General features: G+C 32.6%; 2 protein-coding genes across 5 annotated transcripts; both read left to right on the forward strand.

Annotated features, from left to right (window-relative positions):
- The first annotated feature begins 159 nt into the window (after positions 1-159).
- LOC111698492 (protein P200) lies at positions 160-8,579 on the forward strand. 4 transcript variants are annotated; one of them, XM_023468845.1, is made up of 6 exons: positions 160-206; positions 1,520-1,567; positions 3,247-3,283; positions 3,470-5,010; positions 5,072-7,851; positions 7,885-8,579. In XM_023468845.1, the coding sequence occupies exons 1-6, from the start codon at positions 162-164 to the stop codon at positions 8,132-8,134; spliced, it is 4,701 nt and encodes a 1,566-aa protein (XP_023324613.1). In that variant the 5' UTR covers positions 160-161; the 3' UTR covers positions 8,135-8,579. The 4 variants fall into 4 exon arrangements, with proteins under 4 accessions (XP_023324613.1, XP_023324614.1, XP_023324611.1 ...); XM_023468846.1 differs by having other exon boundaries at positions 5,072-6,085; positions 6,218-8,579; XM_023468843.1 differs by having other exon boundaries at positions 5,072-8,579.
- LOC111698497 (microtubule-associated protein futsch) lies at positions 3,273-18,378 on the forward strand. Its single transcript, XM_023468851.1, has 7 exons — positions 3,273-3,296; positions 8,612-8,672; positions 9,351-9,419; positions 10,501-10,540; positions 12,874-12,917; positions 13,291-16,090; positions 16,235-18,378. The coding sequence occupies exons 2-7, from the start codon at positions 8,631-8,633 to the stop codon at positions 18,376-18,378; spliced, it is 5,139 nt and encodes a 1,712-aa protein (XP_023324619.1). The 5' UTR covers positions 3,273-3,296; positions 8,612-8,630.
- The last annotated feature ends 67 nt before the right edge of the window (positions 18,379-18,445 follow it).

An 18,445-nucleotide genomic window follows, 5' to 3' on the forward strand; every position in this document is an offset into this window, starting at 1 on the left:
ATGGGTTTTATGTTTATCTAATTCTTCATCAATTAAACAAAGCTTTTAATTGCAACGTTAAGTGTATTGGATATACCACTCTAACTGAAGGGTAACTTGAAATTACGCCTAAAGAGTACACACCCTTTCAAACATTAAAAACCTCTCTTTTTTAGAATAAAATGAGTGAATCAAACAAAACTGATCTTTGGTGGACAGACTACCAGGTTTTTATATTTTTCTTTTTTAAATCGTGAAATTTTGATCAATATTGTCTTTATAGTATCTTTCGCCTACGCTCTGGATATTGTGTGGCCAAAATTTGTCTTTTTTTTCATAACACCACTACCTAAGGACAAAATTGATAAAAGTAAATATAATTTATATCTTTTTATGCATTCCTAAAAATATTTTGAAATTATAAAAGTATGTTCTTGCATGATTGAATCACACACCATAATCCACGAAAATATTAATGTAATGACATGAATTTTCTTACTTTAAAAAGAGTAAAAAGAACGTATGATAAAAACCTAGTATTTTTTAATCATATTTTAACTTGTTTGGAAATTCCCTCTTTGTCAAATCCATCGATGTATTTGTAAACAAAATTCTTACAATTTCATGGATAAGGTATTTTTTATATCATCTTAAGTTAAAACCCAGAAAAACAAAATTTTGGAAATCTCCTAGTGATATAATGTTCTTTAATCTAACTCAAACTAAAATAAAGAATTTTGGAAATCTCATAGTGATATAATTTTCTTTAATCTAACTCAAACTAAAATGAAGAATTTTCGATAATTTGGAAATTGGAGCGTGCTGGTTGATATTGTGAACACTGTCAATTGTGTTTAAACTTCTATTTAAGATTATTTTTTTTATTCTGACCGTATTGTATATAGACGTTTATACAGAAGTTAGAAGAAACATTTTGTTTAAACGATAGCAAAGATGAACATTTTCTTTGGAATTTTGAAAAAAACGATCATTCTAATTGTTTTTTTTTGAATCGCTTTCGGCAGCTTCGGTTTTAAATCAAATTCATCAAAATTCCTCGAATCTTTTACTAATTGTATTGATTAAAACAAGTTAAAAATAATCGGGTTGCTTCTTTAAATTTTAACAGTTACTCGCTGTTGATTTAAATCTTTTCCACTATAAATCTTTCTTGGGTTGATAATTAACCCCCGTGAGTAGAATTCATTTCAACCGAAATTCCTTTTCTTTTTAGTATATAGACATTATTAATTGAAATATAATAAGTATATCAGTGAAAATATAACAATCTTGTTTTTCCATCTTATTCATAATTACACAGTGTTTCAATTTGGTTGCAATATATATGTATACCTATACCATATGTTAGCTGGGAGAAAATATTCATTACTTGTTTTTGCGCCCCCCCCCCCCTCCCTCTACATAAATTTTACTAGTATTTATTTTTGGTGTTCTGGGACAGTATTGTAAAAGTCTGTATGTGTACTGTACAGCTTCCTCTAGCTGCTGAAAGTTCGGCCCGGTACTGATTTATATTTAGGCTTGCAGTACGCGAAGAAATAGGAAATCTGCAAACGTGTGCCTGCAGGTAGAGCAACTTCTTATTTTCTAATAATTATATCGTTGCATCCTGATGTCATCTCTAGGAATTTGACTACTGAGAAATTAGTAAAACCACCTTCGATTCTCTTTCTAGAGAATTCCAGAAAATCCCCGCATCTAGTCATATTTGTTTTGCTCTTTATATGTCATGGTAAAGTAAGTGCATTGCCTATTAGCGGGACGAGCATAGTTAATTTAATTTTACAATGTGCATGCAATGCAGGGTTACCCACAAGAATAAACATGTAAAGACGACTTATAACTGTTAATAAATGACAATCCTAAGGTTAATAATGGCTTATTTAAAGGTTTGGCAAAGAAAGAAACCAGTTTACATGGAATCATGAATCTTATGAAACATACTATAAAAATTCCGTCTGCGCGTCTCTTTAGTCTCATCTGCTGTGGGTAACCCTGTATCTGAACAATTTTAAAAATGAAAATGAATAAATTCTTTGCCTCCTCTTAGTAAATCCTTTTCTTGTCTAATTTTTTGTTGGGGTTCAAGTTTCTGCAATTTGTTTTTCAATATGTTTATAACGAGGAGAGGGGGGGGGGGTGGTTTGTTTATTTATGACTATGACGTATTGGGACTCCACAGTATTGTTTAAATTAAACTAGTTCCTAGTAGTTCTAGTACGTCACAGTAAACAAACCATATTTTTCTCGGTCAGTTTTCAAAAACAAGTACTAAAAGAAATTTTGATACACGTTTCAAATCCTTAGAATCCTTTTTGAAAACTCACCAATAAAACTAAGAAATCTTCAAAATTAAACAAATAGAACGATTACAAGAAATTCTAGTTTTTTTTTTTTAAATATAAAAAGGAATTTAAACATTCCAATATTGTTAATAATTATTTTGTGGAAAACGACAGGTTCCGGGATTCAATAAATAGAAAATTAGCTATGAATCAAGGTTTGATTTATTCTTTGAACAAAAAAGTCTAATGAGGTGTTTGAACAGGGTTTAATTGGATTGAAAACTTCCTCACAAGTTTATGTGCAGGAGGTGTAGCAGAGGTGTATTCGTAATTTAAAGAGACCCTCTCATGACAGATTGACATGTCTAATTCACAACGATAATTTTAAAAGTTTTATCTGATCAAGAGTGAATAAGACATCCATTGCAGTTTCTTTAAAAAGTAAAATTGCATATTTTTTATAACCAAAATAGAAAATAACAGTTTTGAAGCCGGGAATAAATGACATTTATCTTATTTTCACGTTAGTGATCAGATTAAGGTTTCAAGGGTACCGTTGTGAATTTGGTATGTCCCTTTTTTAATTATGGATCACTATGCTACAACAACAGTACCTTTACAGATTTTTTCCCCAGCCCTAAACTATCACTTAACCAGAAGGTCATGGATTTAAATAAAAAAAATTCGAATCTAGATAGAATTTCCGTTTATTTATTGTTAACAAATTTCCGATTGTTTCCGTTTGTAAACGCAGTTCTGTTTATTTGGAACATTGCCCATTCCTATTTATCCTAGGGCTTTATACTAAATAAAATACGTGATCTGTTTGAACATATTTAGATATTGACTTTATTTTAACATAAAAGGCTTTATACTAAATAAAATACGTGATCTGTTTGAACATATTTAGATATTGTATCTAAATCTGACACAACATAATACAAACACTATGCTTTTTTAGGATGAAGACGATTATGAAGATTTGCTAAGTGATTTAGGAAACAAATATCAGTAAAATTCTTTTTTTCCTTTAAATCATATCAAAATCATTAGACTACAACATCTTAAACCTATTTTCGTTCAGATCAAGACAATAATTTTTTTGAAGTTTAATATATCATAATTTTAAACTTCATTAAATAAAACAAATCATCATCAGAGATATAAGATTTTATTTGTTAAAGGAAGCATTGTTGAAAACACCAATGTGAGTGCGAGAAGAAACAAACCAAATAATTCTGAGTTTATCAACGGCAAATCCGAAGAACAAAATCAACAAACAACAAATTATCTTCACAAACCGCAAGAAAAAAATTATACTGAAAACAAATCAATGTATCAAAAAAATATTATTGAAAATCCTTCAGAAAAAAATATTGCAGCCAGGGATATTAATGAACATACTGTAGAATCCAATGTCAAAACTATTGATGAAACTTCTGTAGAATCCAATAATGTAACTATTGGTGAACCTTTTGTAGAATCCACTGATGTAACTATTGGTGAACCTACTGTAGAATCTACTTATGCATCTATTGATGCACCTATTATAGAATCCATTGATGTACATAATGATGAACCTACTGAAGAATCTACTGATGTAACTATTGATGAACCTACTGTAGTATTCACTAATGTAACTATTGGTGAACCTTCTGTAGAATCCACTGATGTAACTATTGGTGAACCTACTGTAGAATCTACTGATGCATCTATTGATGAACCTATTATAGAATCCATTGATGTACATAATGATGAACCTACTGTAGAATCTACTGATGTAACTATTGATGAACCTACTGTAGAATCCGATGATGTAACTATCGCTGACCCTACTGTAGAATCTATTGATGTAACTATTTATGAACATACTTTAGAATCCATTCGTGTAACAATTGATGAATATACTGTAGAATCCACTGATGTAACTATTGATGAACCTTCTGTAAAATCTTTTGATTTATCCTTTGGTGAACCTGCTTTAGAATCTACTAATGTAACTATTGATGTATCTGTTGATGAACCTACTGTAGAATCCAATGATAAACCAGCTATAGAATCCACTGATGTATCTTTTGATGAACCTATTGTAGAATCCACTGATATATCTATTGATAAACCTACTGTAGAATCCACTGATGAACAAACTGTAGAATCCACTGATGTATCTATTGAAGAAAATGTTGTAGAATCCAATGATGCAACTTTTGATAAACCTACTGTAGAATCCAAAACTGATGAACCTTCAGAAGAATCAACTGTTGTAACTATTAATGAACCTACTGTGGAATTCACTGATGAATCTATTGTAGAATCCACTGTTGTAACCATTAATGAACCTACTGTAGAATCCACTGATGTAACCATTAATGAACCTACTGTAGAATCCACTGATGTAACTATTGATGAACCTACTGTAGAATCCACTGATATAACTATTGATAAACCTACTGTAGAATCCGCCGGTGAACCTACTGTAGAATCCATTGATGTAACTATTGATGAATCTAATGAAGAATTCAATAATGTAACTATTGATGAACCTACTGTAGTATCCACTGTTGTCGCTATTGATGAACCTTCTGTAGAATCCACTGATGTAACTATTGATGAACCTACTGTAGAATCCACTGATGCAACTATTGATGAACCTACTGTAGAATCCGCCAGTCAACCTACTGTAGTATCCACTGATATAAATATTAATGAATCTAATGCAGAATTTATTTAATGAACCAACTGTAGACCCCACTGATGTAACTTTGGATGAATCTTCTGTAGCATTCATTGATGTACTTATTAATGAACCAACTGTAGACCCCGCTGATGTAACTTTGAATGAACCTACTGTAGAATTTACTGATGTCACTAATGATGAATCTACTACAGAATCTACTGATAAAAATATTGATGAACCTGCTGTAGAATCCACTGATGCCACTTTTGATGAACCTATTAAACAATCTATTGTGGTAGCTATTAATGAACCTTCTGTAAAATCCACTGATGAATATACAGTAGAATCAACTGTTGTAACTATTGACAAACCTACTGTAGAATCCACTGATAAACCTATTGTAGAATCCACTGTTGCAACCATAAATGAATCTACTGTAGAATCCACTGATGTATCTTTTGATGAACCAAATTTGGAATCTACTGATATAACTATCGATGAATCTACTGCTGAATCCATTGATGTACTTATTGATGACCCCCCTTCAGAATTCACTACTGTAACTTTGAATGAAATTACCGTAGAATCCACTGATGTAACAATTGATGAACCTACTCTAGAATCCATTGATGAACTTTCTGAAAAATCCACTAATGAACCTACTGTAGAATCCATTTATGTAACTATTGATAAATTTACTGAAGAACTAACTGATGAAACTATTGATGAATCTACTGTAGAATCCACTGATATAACTTTTGATGAATCTAATGAAGAATTCAATGATGTAACCATTGATGAACCTACTGTAGAATTCACTGTTGTTACTGTTGATGAACCTGCTGTAGAATCCACTGATGTAACTCTTGATGAACCTACTGTAGAATCCACTGGTGAACCTACTGTAGAATCCACTGATGTAACTTTTGATGAATCTAATGAAGAATTCAATGATTTAACTATTGATGAACCTACTGTAGAATCCACTGTTGTTACTATTCATGAACCTGCTGTAGAATCCACTGATGTAACTATTGATGAACCTACTGTAGAATCCACCGGTGAACCTACTGTAGAATCCACTGATGTAACTTTTGATGAATCTAATGAAGAATTCAATGATGTAACTATTGATGAACCTACTGTAGAATCCACTGTTGTTACTATTCATGAACCTGCTGTAGAATCCACCGGTGAGCCTAATGTAGAATCCACTGATGTAACTTTTGATGAATCTAATGAAGAATTCAATAATGTAACTATTGATAAACCTACTGTAGATTCCATTGATGAACTTTCTGAAAAATCCACAAATGAACCTACTGTAGAATCCAATTATGTAACTATTGATAAATCTACTGTAGAAATAACTGATGAAAGTATTGATGAATCTACTGTAAAATCCACTGATGGAACGTTTAATGAATCTAATGAAGAAATCAATGATGTAACTATTGGTGAACCTACTGTAGAATATGCTGGTGAACCTATTGTAGAATCCACTAATGTAACTTTTAATGAACCTACTGTAGAATCCATTCATGTATCTATTGATAAATCTACTGTAGAACTAACTGATGAAACTATTGATGAACCTACTGTAGAATCCACTGATGTAACTTTTGATGAATCTAATGAAGAATTCAATAATGTACTTATTGATGAACCAACTGAAGACCCCACTGATGTAACTCTGGATGAACCAACTGTAGAATCTACTGATGTCACTAATGATGAATCTACTATAGAATCTACTGATAAAAATATTGACGAACCTGCTGTAAAATCCACTGATGCCACTTTTGATGAACCTATTAAACAATCTATTGTGGTAGCTATTAATGAACCTTCTGTAAAATCCACTAATGCATATACAGTAGAATCAACTGTTGTAACTATTGACGAACCTACTGTAGAATCCACTGATGAATCTACTGTAGAATCCACTGATGTAACTTTTGATGAATCTACTGTAGAATTCATTGATGTACTTATTTATGAACCAACTGTAGACCCCACTGATGTAACTTTGGATGAACCTACTGTAGAATCCATTGATGTCACTATTGATGAATCTACTACAGATAAAAATATTGATGAACCTTCGGTAGAATCCACTGATGCAACTTTTGATGAACCTAATGTAGAATCCATTGATGTAACTATTGATGAACTTACTGTAGAATACACTGATGTAACTATTGATGAACCTACTGTAGTATCCACTAATGTAACTATTGATGAACCTACTGTAGAATCCATTGATGTAACTATTGATGAACCTTCTGTAGATTCCACTAATGTAACTATTGATGAAACTTCTGTAGAATCCACTGATGCAACTTTTGATGAACCTACTGTAGAATCCACTGATGTAACTATTGATGAACCTACTGTAGAATCCACTGATGTGACTATTGATTACCCTACTGTAGAATCTCTTGATGTATCTGTTGATGAACCTATTATAGAATTCATTGATGTACATAATGATGAACCTACTGAAGCAACTTTTGATGAAACTACTGTAGAATCCACTGATGCAACTTTGGATGAACCTACTGTAGAATCCACTAATGTCACTTTTGATGAACCTTATATAGAATTCACTGATGAAACTGTAGTAGAATCCACTTTAAAATCCACTGATGAACGTGATGTAGAATCCCCTGGTGTAACTATTGATGAACCTACTGTAGAATCCACTGATGTTACTATTGATGACCCTACTGTAGAATCCACTGACGTAACTATTTATGAGCCTACACAAGAACCCACTAGTTCTGTTGAGCATAGTTGTAGATACGTTTATGAGCCTACAGCTTCAGAAAACCGAGATTTAAAAAAATCTGAGCTACTAACTTCTAGCAATGAGTCACTTATAGAAGAGTTATGTGTAAAAGAAGATAAAGTCAAGGAATTTTTTGAGATAGAATCATTTGTTTTAGAATCTTCACTTGAAGTAATCGAACAAATATCACTTGAAGAACTTTTATTAGAAAAAGATAATGTCAAGGCAGTTTTAATTGCAACTTCAGAAACTACATCGCAAGCAAATAACAACAAAAATACAAGCCCATTGCTTGTATTAGATGACGATTTGATCAAAAATATTTTCATTCTGTTTAATGCTTTTTTGTTTATTTTCTTTACATTTGAACTGCTAAGATAAAAAATTATAGCTTTTAAAATTTTAGCATTATGCAATTTTTAATGTTTTCTTAGTCGTTTATTGTTAACTTTTTCTAGTTCGTCAATTTTAGCCATTCCAAGTAGAAATTCATTAGTTTCAAGTGTTGTTTGTTTGCCTTGTACAGTAGGACCCATACAATTTTGAAGTATGAATACGTCACTCATGCTCAAGTTATGAGTTTAAATAGTTCAATAAACGTCAAACACAGTAATCGAGCTTTGGTGTATGACTTATTGCAATTTATAAAAACATCAAAACATATAAGATTGTATAAGCTTTGTCTTATTCTAAAGTTTTATGAGTCTCACCGTAGCTGTGAATGTTTTACAATGTTAACTTATAACGCAAATTAAATGTAAAAGTTTTTTAAAAATCATATGATTAACATGGAATTTATATTCTAACCTTAACATTTTAATTCATAATGTTTTAGTTGTTAACTAGTTAATATTTCAGATGAGAATCTAGAGTGAAAATGACGGATGGAGGAGAGGATCGTTGGTGGGATGATTATCAGGTTTATTTTCAACATTTTCTACAGTTTTCATACAGTTTCCACAACTACTGATTTTCAATTCAACATGACTTTTTGGAGAGAGAAAAAAGTAAATAAGCGCTTCACTCCTGTATGCCGAGTCCATTAGCGCCTGATCCAATCAGGGTTCAGTCATGTGTTTGGTGTCTATTTTGAACCAATAGAAATTGCATTGCGGTAACATCTATTTTTCTATCTATCTCATGATCCAATCAGAGATAAATGCTTGTGTCGGCGTTATACACTAAATGGAAATATTTACTTCTATTGAAACTATACGGCTTACCACAAACTTCGATTTTCTACCGCTATATCTTTGCAACCAAATGTCGGAGACCTTTGATATTTCAAAATATGAATTATGTTAGATCAAAAAATCTAAGTTTGAAATATTAAGAGTTTACATCATCAGGTTACAAAAATATAGGGATTAGAAAATTTGAAAATTAATCGATATAAAGTTAAAAATCAGCGAAATTTTAGTTTTGATAAATTAATTAAAAATGTTAGCATGGAATGATGAAAAACAATATGTAATTAATAGAAAAAAGGATGCGAGCTAGAAAGGGTGTGGCTGAACCCGTTTTGACGTGGGAAACCTTATACCACTTAAAATAAAAAATATTGATAAATTGTGTGACTATATATATACTCATATAGGCTAGTACCAAGCTGAGGAGAAAACAAAGATTTAGAACATTATCTTCAACCTCCTCCTCCTCCAATCAGGTATTACAAACAAGCGTAAAGACCACTTAATTTGTTACCAATGTATAGGCCGGGAGCTATGTATATTTGATCATTATACATTTTGCTAAAAAATATTATTTCATGCGGTTTCTTTACATTATCTGTTTTCTGATTTCTTTTACTAAAATCTACGCAAATACATATAGATCCCAACAAGGAAACTCGGGGGTTTCGTTCAATGATAGTCTCTTGAATTTCCGGCTCTGTGTCGTTCCAACTAGAGCTGGCCACATTCAGACTTTTTTAATCAGTTAATTGCAGATGGTTAGTTGAATAAGCAGAACAGTTATTTTTGACTTATTGATTAACTTTCAATTAAGTTTACATTTTCAAAATTTGTTTTAAGATTACGTTTTAAAACGTTAATACAAGTTCTAATAAGATGGGTGTAAAATTTGATCACTTGTATTTTAATAATAAAAAGAAATTTTAAATAAACAGTCCTCCCTTACACATATTGCCGTAAACCATGTATCGCGCACATCCAAGAAATCTAATGAAGTACGTTGACAGGATTCCGTTGTACAGCGGATTATGAATACAATAAAGAGGATGTTTAGAACCTTTGTTTATATAGTCTCAATGAAAGTTTCTCTTATCCAATTATAGGCTGAATTACAGTTTAACGCGACAAATGTTTTCCAATGCGATGCTATTTTCATATTTAATATTTTAACTTGTCTTTGATAAAACTCTTAAAATTAAAAATCTTATTTTCTAATCTAAAAAACTTATTTTTTTCAAAAATGAATAAAAGAATTACGTTTTAATTGTAATATTAAGCATATTTTAAAATATTCTATATTTATTTTCTGTATTTATAACCAAAATGAAAAGAAAGGAATTGAGTTTTTGCCACAAACATAATTTTTCCAATCCATAAATCTCAAAAACCTATTGTGTAAACCTTTGATATTTCAAACTTACACTTCCTGATCTAACAATATTTGTAGTTTGAAATATCAAAGGTCTACGAAATAGGGTTGTAAAGTTAAAAGAATTAGAAATCAGAGTTTGTGGCAAAATCTCAATTCCTTTGTAAGACTTATCTTTATTCTAGAATGAAGACGAGAGCTTTGACGACTTACTTCTTGATTTAGGTAAATACATATTGAGTAGTTCGAGGTAGATCCACAATTTTTACAGATCACGTTAAAATAAGGATTATGGTAATTTGAAAAGGAAAAATGAAAGAAGATAGGTATAAAGCTAATCACTTTAGCTCTTGGTCGCGACCCATGAAAGATATATCTGATGTACGAAGATTCATATTTATATATACAATTTTGGTTTAAACAGATTAAATTCAGCAAATACGCAACCAATCTGAAAACGAATATATCCCATAGAAACCTAATTGTAACTTAGGGTTTCTCCAATTATTATTTTATAATTTTTATTTTTATTTTTAATAGATATAGTTGATAATATTATTTATGGTGACGTAATAAGGACTTATAAATAATATTAATCATATCAATTAAAAATAAATCAAAAATTATAGAAATATAACTGGAGCAAACCAAAGTGAGAATCAGCTTCCTCTGGGATATCTTCGTTTTAGATTTGTTGTGTATTTGCTGAATATGGTCGTTTTACGACGTATATGGTTTTTTAACGTTTTTGAAAACGATCGTTTTTTGTTTCGTTTTCCGATCGTTTTCAAAAACGATCGTTTCGTTTTCGGAAAAAAACGATCGTTTTTAAAGCGATTAGCTTGTTTTGAACTTTTAGAAAACGAATAACGATCGTTTTTGCAAACGATAGTTTTTATAAAAACAATCAGCGATCGTTTTTTCATACGATTGTTTAAAAAACTATCGCTTTTAAAAAGATGAAAGTTTTTGAAATTTTTTTTCATTGATAAATATGTTAACGATCGTTAACGAAGGGTTGTCGTTGGGGGGGGGGGGCTAAAACATCTTGATATTTTCTTTAAAACTGCTCAATGACGAGTACCGATGCCTTTCAGGGCGGTTTCCTTTCTCCTCCTCTCTTCGTTAACGATCATTTTACAAAAAAAAAGAAAACGTTAACATTCCTAGTATACAAAAAGAAAATGTTCACAATTGAAATAAAATTGTTAGTAAATTATTATTGTTTCTTTTTGTACTTTTTAATCAAAGATATATTGATTTAGTTTCAAAAGCAAAATATAACCACGTAAAAAAATTAATATCTCTTTTAATATCTTAAAACCAGTCCTTTGGTTATCAGCAAATTACAGTTGCACCCTAAATATAACATTACTTTAATATTTTTTTCTTTTCTACATACATCATAATCTTAATCTGATGGTTATTACATTCTAAAAATATCCCTTCTTAAATCTGATTCTGAAGACGAGAAATATATTTATTTAGTATAAATAGTTTCATAGGAAATTTGTTTTATTATACGACTAAAATGAATCCTGAGGTGGAATTTAAATAATTTAACCCGCGGTTTAAATTTGCCAAAACCCGGTTTAAATTAAGCGCCGGCTTAAATCTTGAAACATTTGATACAATTTTAAGTGGAACCAACAATATTTAAGCCGCGGCTTAAATTTAAACCGCCACTCAAATTCTTTAAATTCGGCCACTGGCTATTTTCTTTGTTATCTGAAGACCTGTTGCCAAGGAATTATTTAAGCGCCAAAAATACCTAGCATCCCGGATAGAAAAAGGTTCAGAAAGTATTGAGATTTTAAATGCATTAGAAGGAAAAATGTTTGTTTTTTTCCCCAGTTGGTCCTTATTTTAATGACAGTATCCTCTATTAATTCTAAAACATAATCCTTTTTATTTATTAACGTTCATAATACTTTTAAGTAAAGATTCAAATAACGATAAAGAAACAATTTACTCAGAGGCCGCAATTTAGGCAATTTTTGGGAAATTAGTCCCAAGGGTTCGGGCTAATCTTTTTATACTTGAGTCAGAAGAAACTGAGGTCAAACTATGAATTGTGTTAAATTACATAGTCTAAGTTTGAATTATCAAAGGTTTACACAATCAAGTTGCAACGATATAGGGATTAGAAAACTCATTAAAACCATTAAAGTACCTTTAAATAAACAATCACAAAGTTTGCTTAAAGTTAAAGTTAAAGTTGATACAAGGATATCAAAACTCGAGAGTTGAGACTAAAGTATTTTTTATAAACGATAGTTTTTAATATTTCTCTACATGAGCGAAGTTGATCGTCCATCGTTCCTTTTTTCTGAACGGCAACAGCGTTCACGAAAACTTGAGTTCGTCAGCAAAAACGAGGCCAATCTCTAATTTTAATTGACTCTTCTTGCAAAGATGGCAATGTGCGTACCTTTAAAAAAGACAATATCTTCTATGTTACAGATCAGATTAAGGTTTAAAGATTGAATCAGGCATTGTCATATTTGACTGTAAGGTCACTTGAAATTACGTTTTTCAGTTACTTTAATGTTTTTTAGATGATATTGTACGAAATTCTGTTAGTTGTAGGACAGTCACTCAGGTAATTTATTTTTAACAAGTACTAAAAAGACGGGGGGAGGGGTGTGAATCTATGCGTAGCTTGTGGGGGTGCGTCTGATCTCCTCCCTCTCTGGACTTTACAGGGCCCCAGAGACAATGTATAAGTGAATTCTATGACTCAAGTTTAATTTCAATTTTACAAATATTAGCATGTAACATGTTTATACTGTCATTTTTCAAGGACTTTTCAAGTACATCAATTTTAGGTCCGTATTTCTGGAATCTAATATATTTTTTTTAATCCAGCGTCAATGCTCTAAAATCTTAAAAGTAAAGAAGCTGTCGAACCCCTCCCCCCCTTTTACCCATTATAGTGGTTTATTATTAATTATAAAAACATGTTTTATGTTTAGTTGATCGATTCAAGTGGGTATGAAACTGATTTTGAAAACTCAGAACAATTCAGGAGTGAGACATCAACTCCAAAACCTGTTATTGAAACTGAACCAGAATCTGAGCTGGGAGATAATTCATATTTTAAACCTATGGAAACTGCTCTGCAAACGGAACCAGAGCTTGAAATTGATATTGAACCCAAACCTGAAGCTAAACTAGAACTAGAACATGAAACTAAACCTGATTCTAAACTAGAACCTGAAGCCAAACCTGATTCTAAGCTAGAACCTGAAGCCAAACCTGATTCTAAACTAGAACCTGAAACTAATCCTGAACTAGAACCTGAAGCCAAACCTGATTCTAAGCTAGAACATGAAACTAATCCTGATTCTAAACTAGAACCTGAAACTAATCCTGATTCTAAACTAGAACCTAAAGCCAAACCTGATTCTAAGCTAGAACATGAAACTTATCCTGATTCTAAACTAGAACCTGAAACTAATCCTGATTCTAAACTAGAACCTAAAGCCAAACCTGATTCTAAACTAGAAACTGAAGCCAAACCTGATTCTAAGCTAGAACCTGAAGCTAAACCTGATTCTAAACTAGAACATGAAACTAATCCTGATTCTAAACTAGAACCTGAAGCTAAACCTGATTCTAAACTAGAACATGAAACTAATCCTGATTCTAAACTAGAACCTGAAGCTAAACCTGATTCTAAGCTAGAACCTGAAGCTAAACCTGATTCTAAACTAGAACCTGAAGCCAACACTGATTCTAAACTAACACCTGAAGCCAACACTGATTCTAAGCTAAAACCTGAAGCCAAACCTGATTCTAAATTAGAACCTGAAGCTAAACCTGATTCTAAGCTAGAACCTGAAGCTAAACCTGATTCTAAACTAGAACCTGAAGCCAACACTGATTCTAAGCTAAAACCTGAAGCCAAACCTGATTCTAAGCTAGAATATGAAGCTAAACCTGATTCTAAGCTAGAGCCCGAAACTAATCCTGATTCTAAGCTAGAACCTGAAGCTAAACCTGATTCTAAACTAGAACCTGAAGCCAACACTGATTCTAAACTAACACCTGAAGTCAACCCTGATTCTAAGCTAAAACCTGAAGCCAAACCTGATTCTAAGCTAGAATATGAAGCTAAACCTGATTCTAAGCTAGAGCCCGAAACTAATCCTGGTTCTAAACTAGAACCTGAAGTCAACCATGATTCTAAACTAGAACCTAAAGCTAATCCTGAATCTAAACATGAACCTGAAGCCAAACCTTTTTCTAAACTAGAATCTGATTCTAAACCTGATTCTAAGCAAGAACCTGACGCTAAACCTGATTCTATCCTAGAAACAGAATCTTTTGAACTTCATCCTGAACTACGATGCGGAGCATATACTTATGAAGGTCCACATGAGACAAAGCCGGAACCAGAAGCTAACCCAAAAACTGGGCAAGAAGTTAAACTAGTGGCTGAACCAGAAGCTGGACCTGAATCTGAACCAGAGGCTAAACCTGAAGCTGAACCAGAAGCTGAAACTGAAGCTAAACCTGAAGCTAAACCAGAAACTGAACCAGAAACTAAACCAGAAGTTAAACCAGTAGCTGAACCAGAAACTGAACCAGTAGCTGAACCAGAAACTGAACAAGTGACTGAACCAGAAACTGAACCAGAAGCTGAACCAGAAACTGAACCAGTAGCTGAACCAGAAACTGAACCAGTAGCTGAACCAGAAACTGAACCAGTAGCTGAACCAGAAACTGAACCAGTAGCTGAACCAGAAGTTAAACCAGTAGCTGAACCAGAAATTGAACCAGTAGCTGAACCAGAAACTGAACAAGTGGTTGAATCAGAAACTGAACCAGTAGCTGAACCAGAAACTGAACCAGTAGCTGAACCAGAAACTGAACTAGTAGCTGAATCAGCAACTGAACCAATAGCTGAACCTGAACCTGATTCTCAGACAAAGCTTGAAGCTGAATATGATCTTGAAAATACGCCCGAAAAGTATTCTGAACTTGAACCGGAAATTGAACCTAAATATGTACTTGAACCTAAATCCAAACAGGAAACTGAACTTAAACCAGTACCTCAACCTCAACTTCAACCTGAATTTGAACTTAAATATGAACTTGAACCTAAATCCAAACCTGAAGCTGAACCTAAAGCTGAAACTGAACCTGAACTTCAACTTAAATTTGTACCAGAACCTGAACCTAAGGCTGAAATAAGACCAGATGGTGAACCAAAGCCTGAACCTGAAACTGTAATGAAACTTGAACCGGAGCCTAAACCTAAAACTGAAAATGAGCAAAAAGAAGAGAGTTTTGAACCAAGAAATGACCCAGAAAAAGTGGAAACACTTTTGGAAGAATATTCATTTTCGATTGCAGTAAATGAAGCAATCAAAGTAAAGAAATCTGTAATTCATGAAACCAAAGCAAAAAATATTCAAGTTAAAGAAACATTTCCAAGTGAAGGTTCAGAAGATAGCAATGAAGTACAGGCATTTGAAAAATTTCCAGCTGACCTTATAATTGGAAGGTTTGAGAAGGAAGCCGTAGGTATTAAATCATTTGATCAATCTTGGACAGAAGTTAGAGAAATAAAAGATGATCTTAATGTGGAAATGATTGAGAAGAAAGCTGCCAATGAAAATTTAGTTGAAGGTGAAGTGATAACTTCTAGCGATTGTCAAACTGTTGAAACAGAAGATCCTGATCTAAGTTTGTCTGAGATTGTGGATGAATCTGAAGTTGATGAGACTACAGAGGTGTTTTATGATACTGAATCTTCTGGAAATATTGGTAAACATTTCTTTAATCTTAAAGCATTTATTTATTTAGTGCTATTTTCCTAAAATACTTTACAATAATTATCTTTGTCTTAAGATCTGTAAAGCCTATATTTTGTAATTAAAATGAGATAACATCAAACAACTTTATTTCCAGTGATTGTGACTTCGGAAGTTCAAGACATAAACTATGAATTGGAAATAGTAGAAGAGCTTGAAAAAGATAAAGGAGATGAGGTCTTTTATGATGCATCCGAGGATAATCTTAATTCTGAAGTTAGTACAAAAAAAACTGCCGGTGAATATATTCGTGATATTGTTATTGCCGAATCTACTGTTGAATCTACTATTGAATCTACCTGTAAATCTACCGGTGAAACTACTGTTAAATCTACTGGTGAATCTACTGTTGAATCTACTGTAGAATATACTACTGAATCTACTGTAGAATCTACTAGTGAATCTTCTGTTGAATGTTCTGGTAAATCTACTAGTGAATCTACTGCTGAATCTACTGCTGAATCTACTGGTGAATCTACTAGTGAATCTACTGCTGAATATACTGGTGAATCTAATGTTGAACCTGCTGTTGAATCTACTGATGAATCTACTGTAGAATCTACTGGTGAATTTACTGGTGAATCTTCAAGTGAATATACTGGTGAATCTACTGTTGAACCTGCTGTTGAATCTACTGATGAATCTACTGTAAAATCTACTGGTGTACCTTCTGAAGAATCTAATAGTGAACCTACTGGAGAATCTAATAGTGAAACTACTATAGAATCTACTGGTGAATCTACTGGTGAATCTACTGTAGAATCTACTGGTGAATCTACTGGTGAATCTACTGGAGAATCTACGGATACATCTACTGTAGAATCTACTGGTGAACCTACTGGAGAATCTAATAGTGAATCTACAGGTGAATCTACTGTTAAATTTACTGAGGAATCTACTGTAGAATCTACTGGTGAATCTACTTTAGAATCTACTGGTGAATCTACTGTTGAATCTACTGGTGAACCTACTGGAAAATCTACTGTTGAATCTACTGTCAACTCTACTGGTGAAAATACTGTTGAATCTACTGGAGAATCTACTTGTGAATCTTCTGTTGGATACACTGGTGAACCTACTGGAGAATCTGCTGTTGAATCTATTGATGAATCTACTGGTGAATTAACTGTTGAATCTACTGGTGAGCCTACTGGTGAATCTACTGTTGAATCTACTGATGAATCTACTGTAGAATCTACTGTTAAATCTACTGGAGAATCTGCTTTTGAATCTACTGATGAATCTACTGGTGAATCCATTGTTGAATCTACTGGTGAACCTACTGGAGAATCTACTGTTGAATCTACTGTCAAATCTACTGGAGAATCTACTGGTGAATCTTCTGTTGAATACACTGGTGAACCTACTGGAGAATCTGCTGTTGAATCTACTGATGAATCTACTATAGAATCTACTGGTGAATATACTGGTGAATCTACTGGAGAGTCTACTGGTGAATCTACTGTTGAATCCACTGGTGAATCTACTGGTAAAATTAATGCAGAAATATTATGTGACGCTATTAAAGAAGGATCTCAAGACAATCATTTAAATTTACATTCCAAAATTGATATTCAAGAAAACATTCCAAATGTCGGGCAGATTGACACAGTTGGTTTAGTTTCAGACACAAAAAAAGAATGTGAAGTTGATGATATACGTGAAGAAAGTGAAGCTAATAATGTTTATGAAGAGAGACTTAATGCAACAGTTGAAAATAAGAACATTACTGAAATTGTGGATGAAAGCTTTAATGAAACAGTTCAGGCAGTGGGTCAAATTAAGGATGATTGGGAAGCTGGATCGATTTATGAGCAAAATTCTAATGTTCTTGCCCCAATTCTTAAGGGAGAGGGTGGAACATTGTACAAAAAGGTGGAAACCATTACTATCAATTTAGAAGGTGAAACTGATACAACTGCATTAGAATGCTTTACTGAGAAGGCTGTGCAAAAGATTGAAAGTTCAAATGAAACCTATTGTCTTGAAAAAGTGGAAGCAATTATAAATAACATAAACAAGAATATTAGCAGAATATGTAAACATCCTCAGTTCCTTGATAGCCCGGTAAACCTAGACAGTATAAAGTTTATAGTTGACGTGCTGGGTAGATCTCCAGGGATATCTTCTCTGCTGGAGACACTCAGATCAAGAAGTCTTGGATATCTCCAAACACCTCTCACTAATGAAGAGCTTTATTTTCTTTACTTTGAGAATATGGATGAGCGGTGTCTGGGTTAGTATATTTTTTTCAGGGTGGGACTTTTAAATTTCATGTATGCTTCAAACTATTAGACAAAACAGAATT

Source organism: Eurytemora carolleeae, unplaced genomic scaffold (assembly GCF_000591075.1).
Source record: "Eurytemora carolleeae unplaced genomic scaffold, Eaff_2.0 scaffold33, whole genome shotgun sequence".
In the NCBI taxonomy this organism is placed as follows: Eukaryota; Metazoa; Arthropoda; class Copepoda; order Calanoida; family Temoridae; genus Eurytemora; species Eurytemora carolleeae.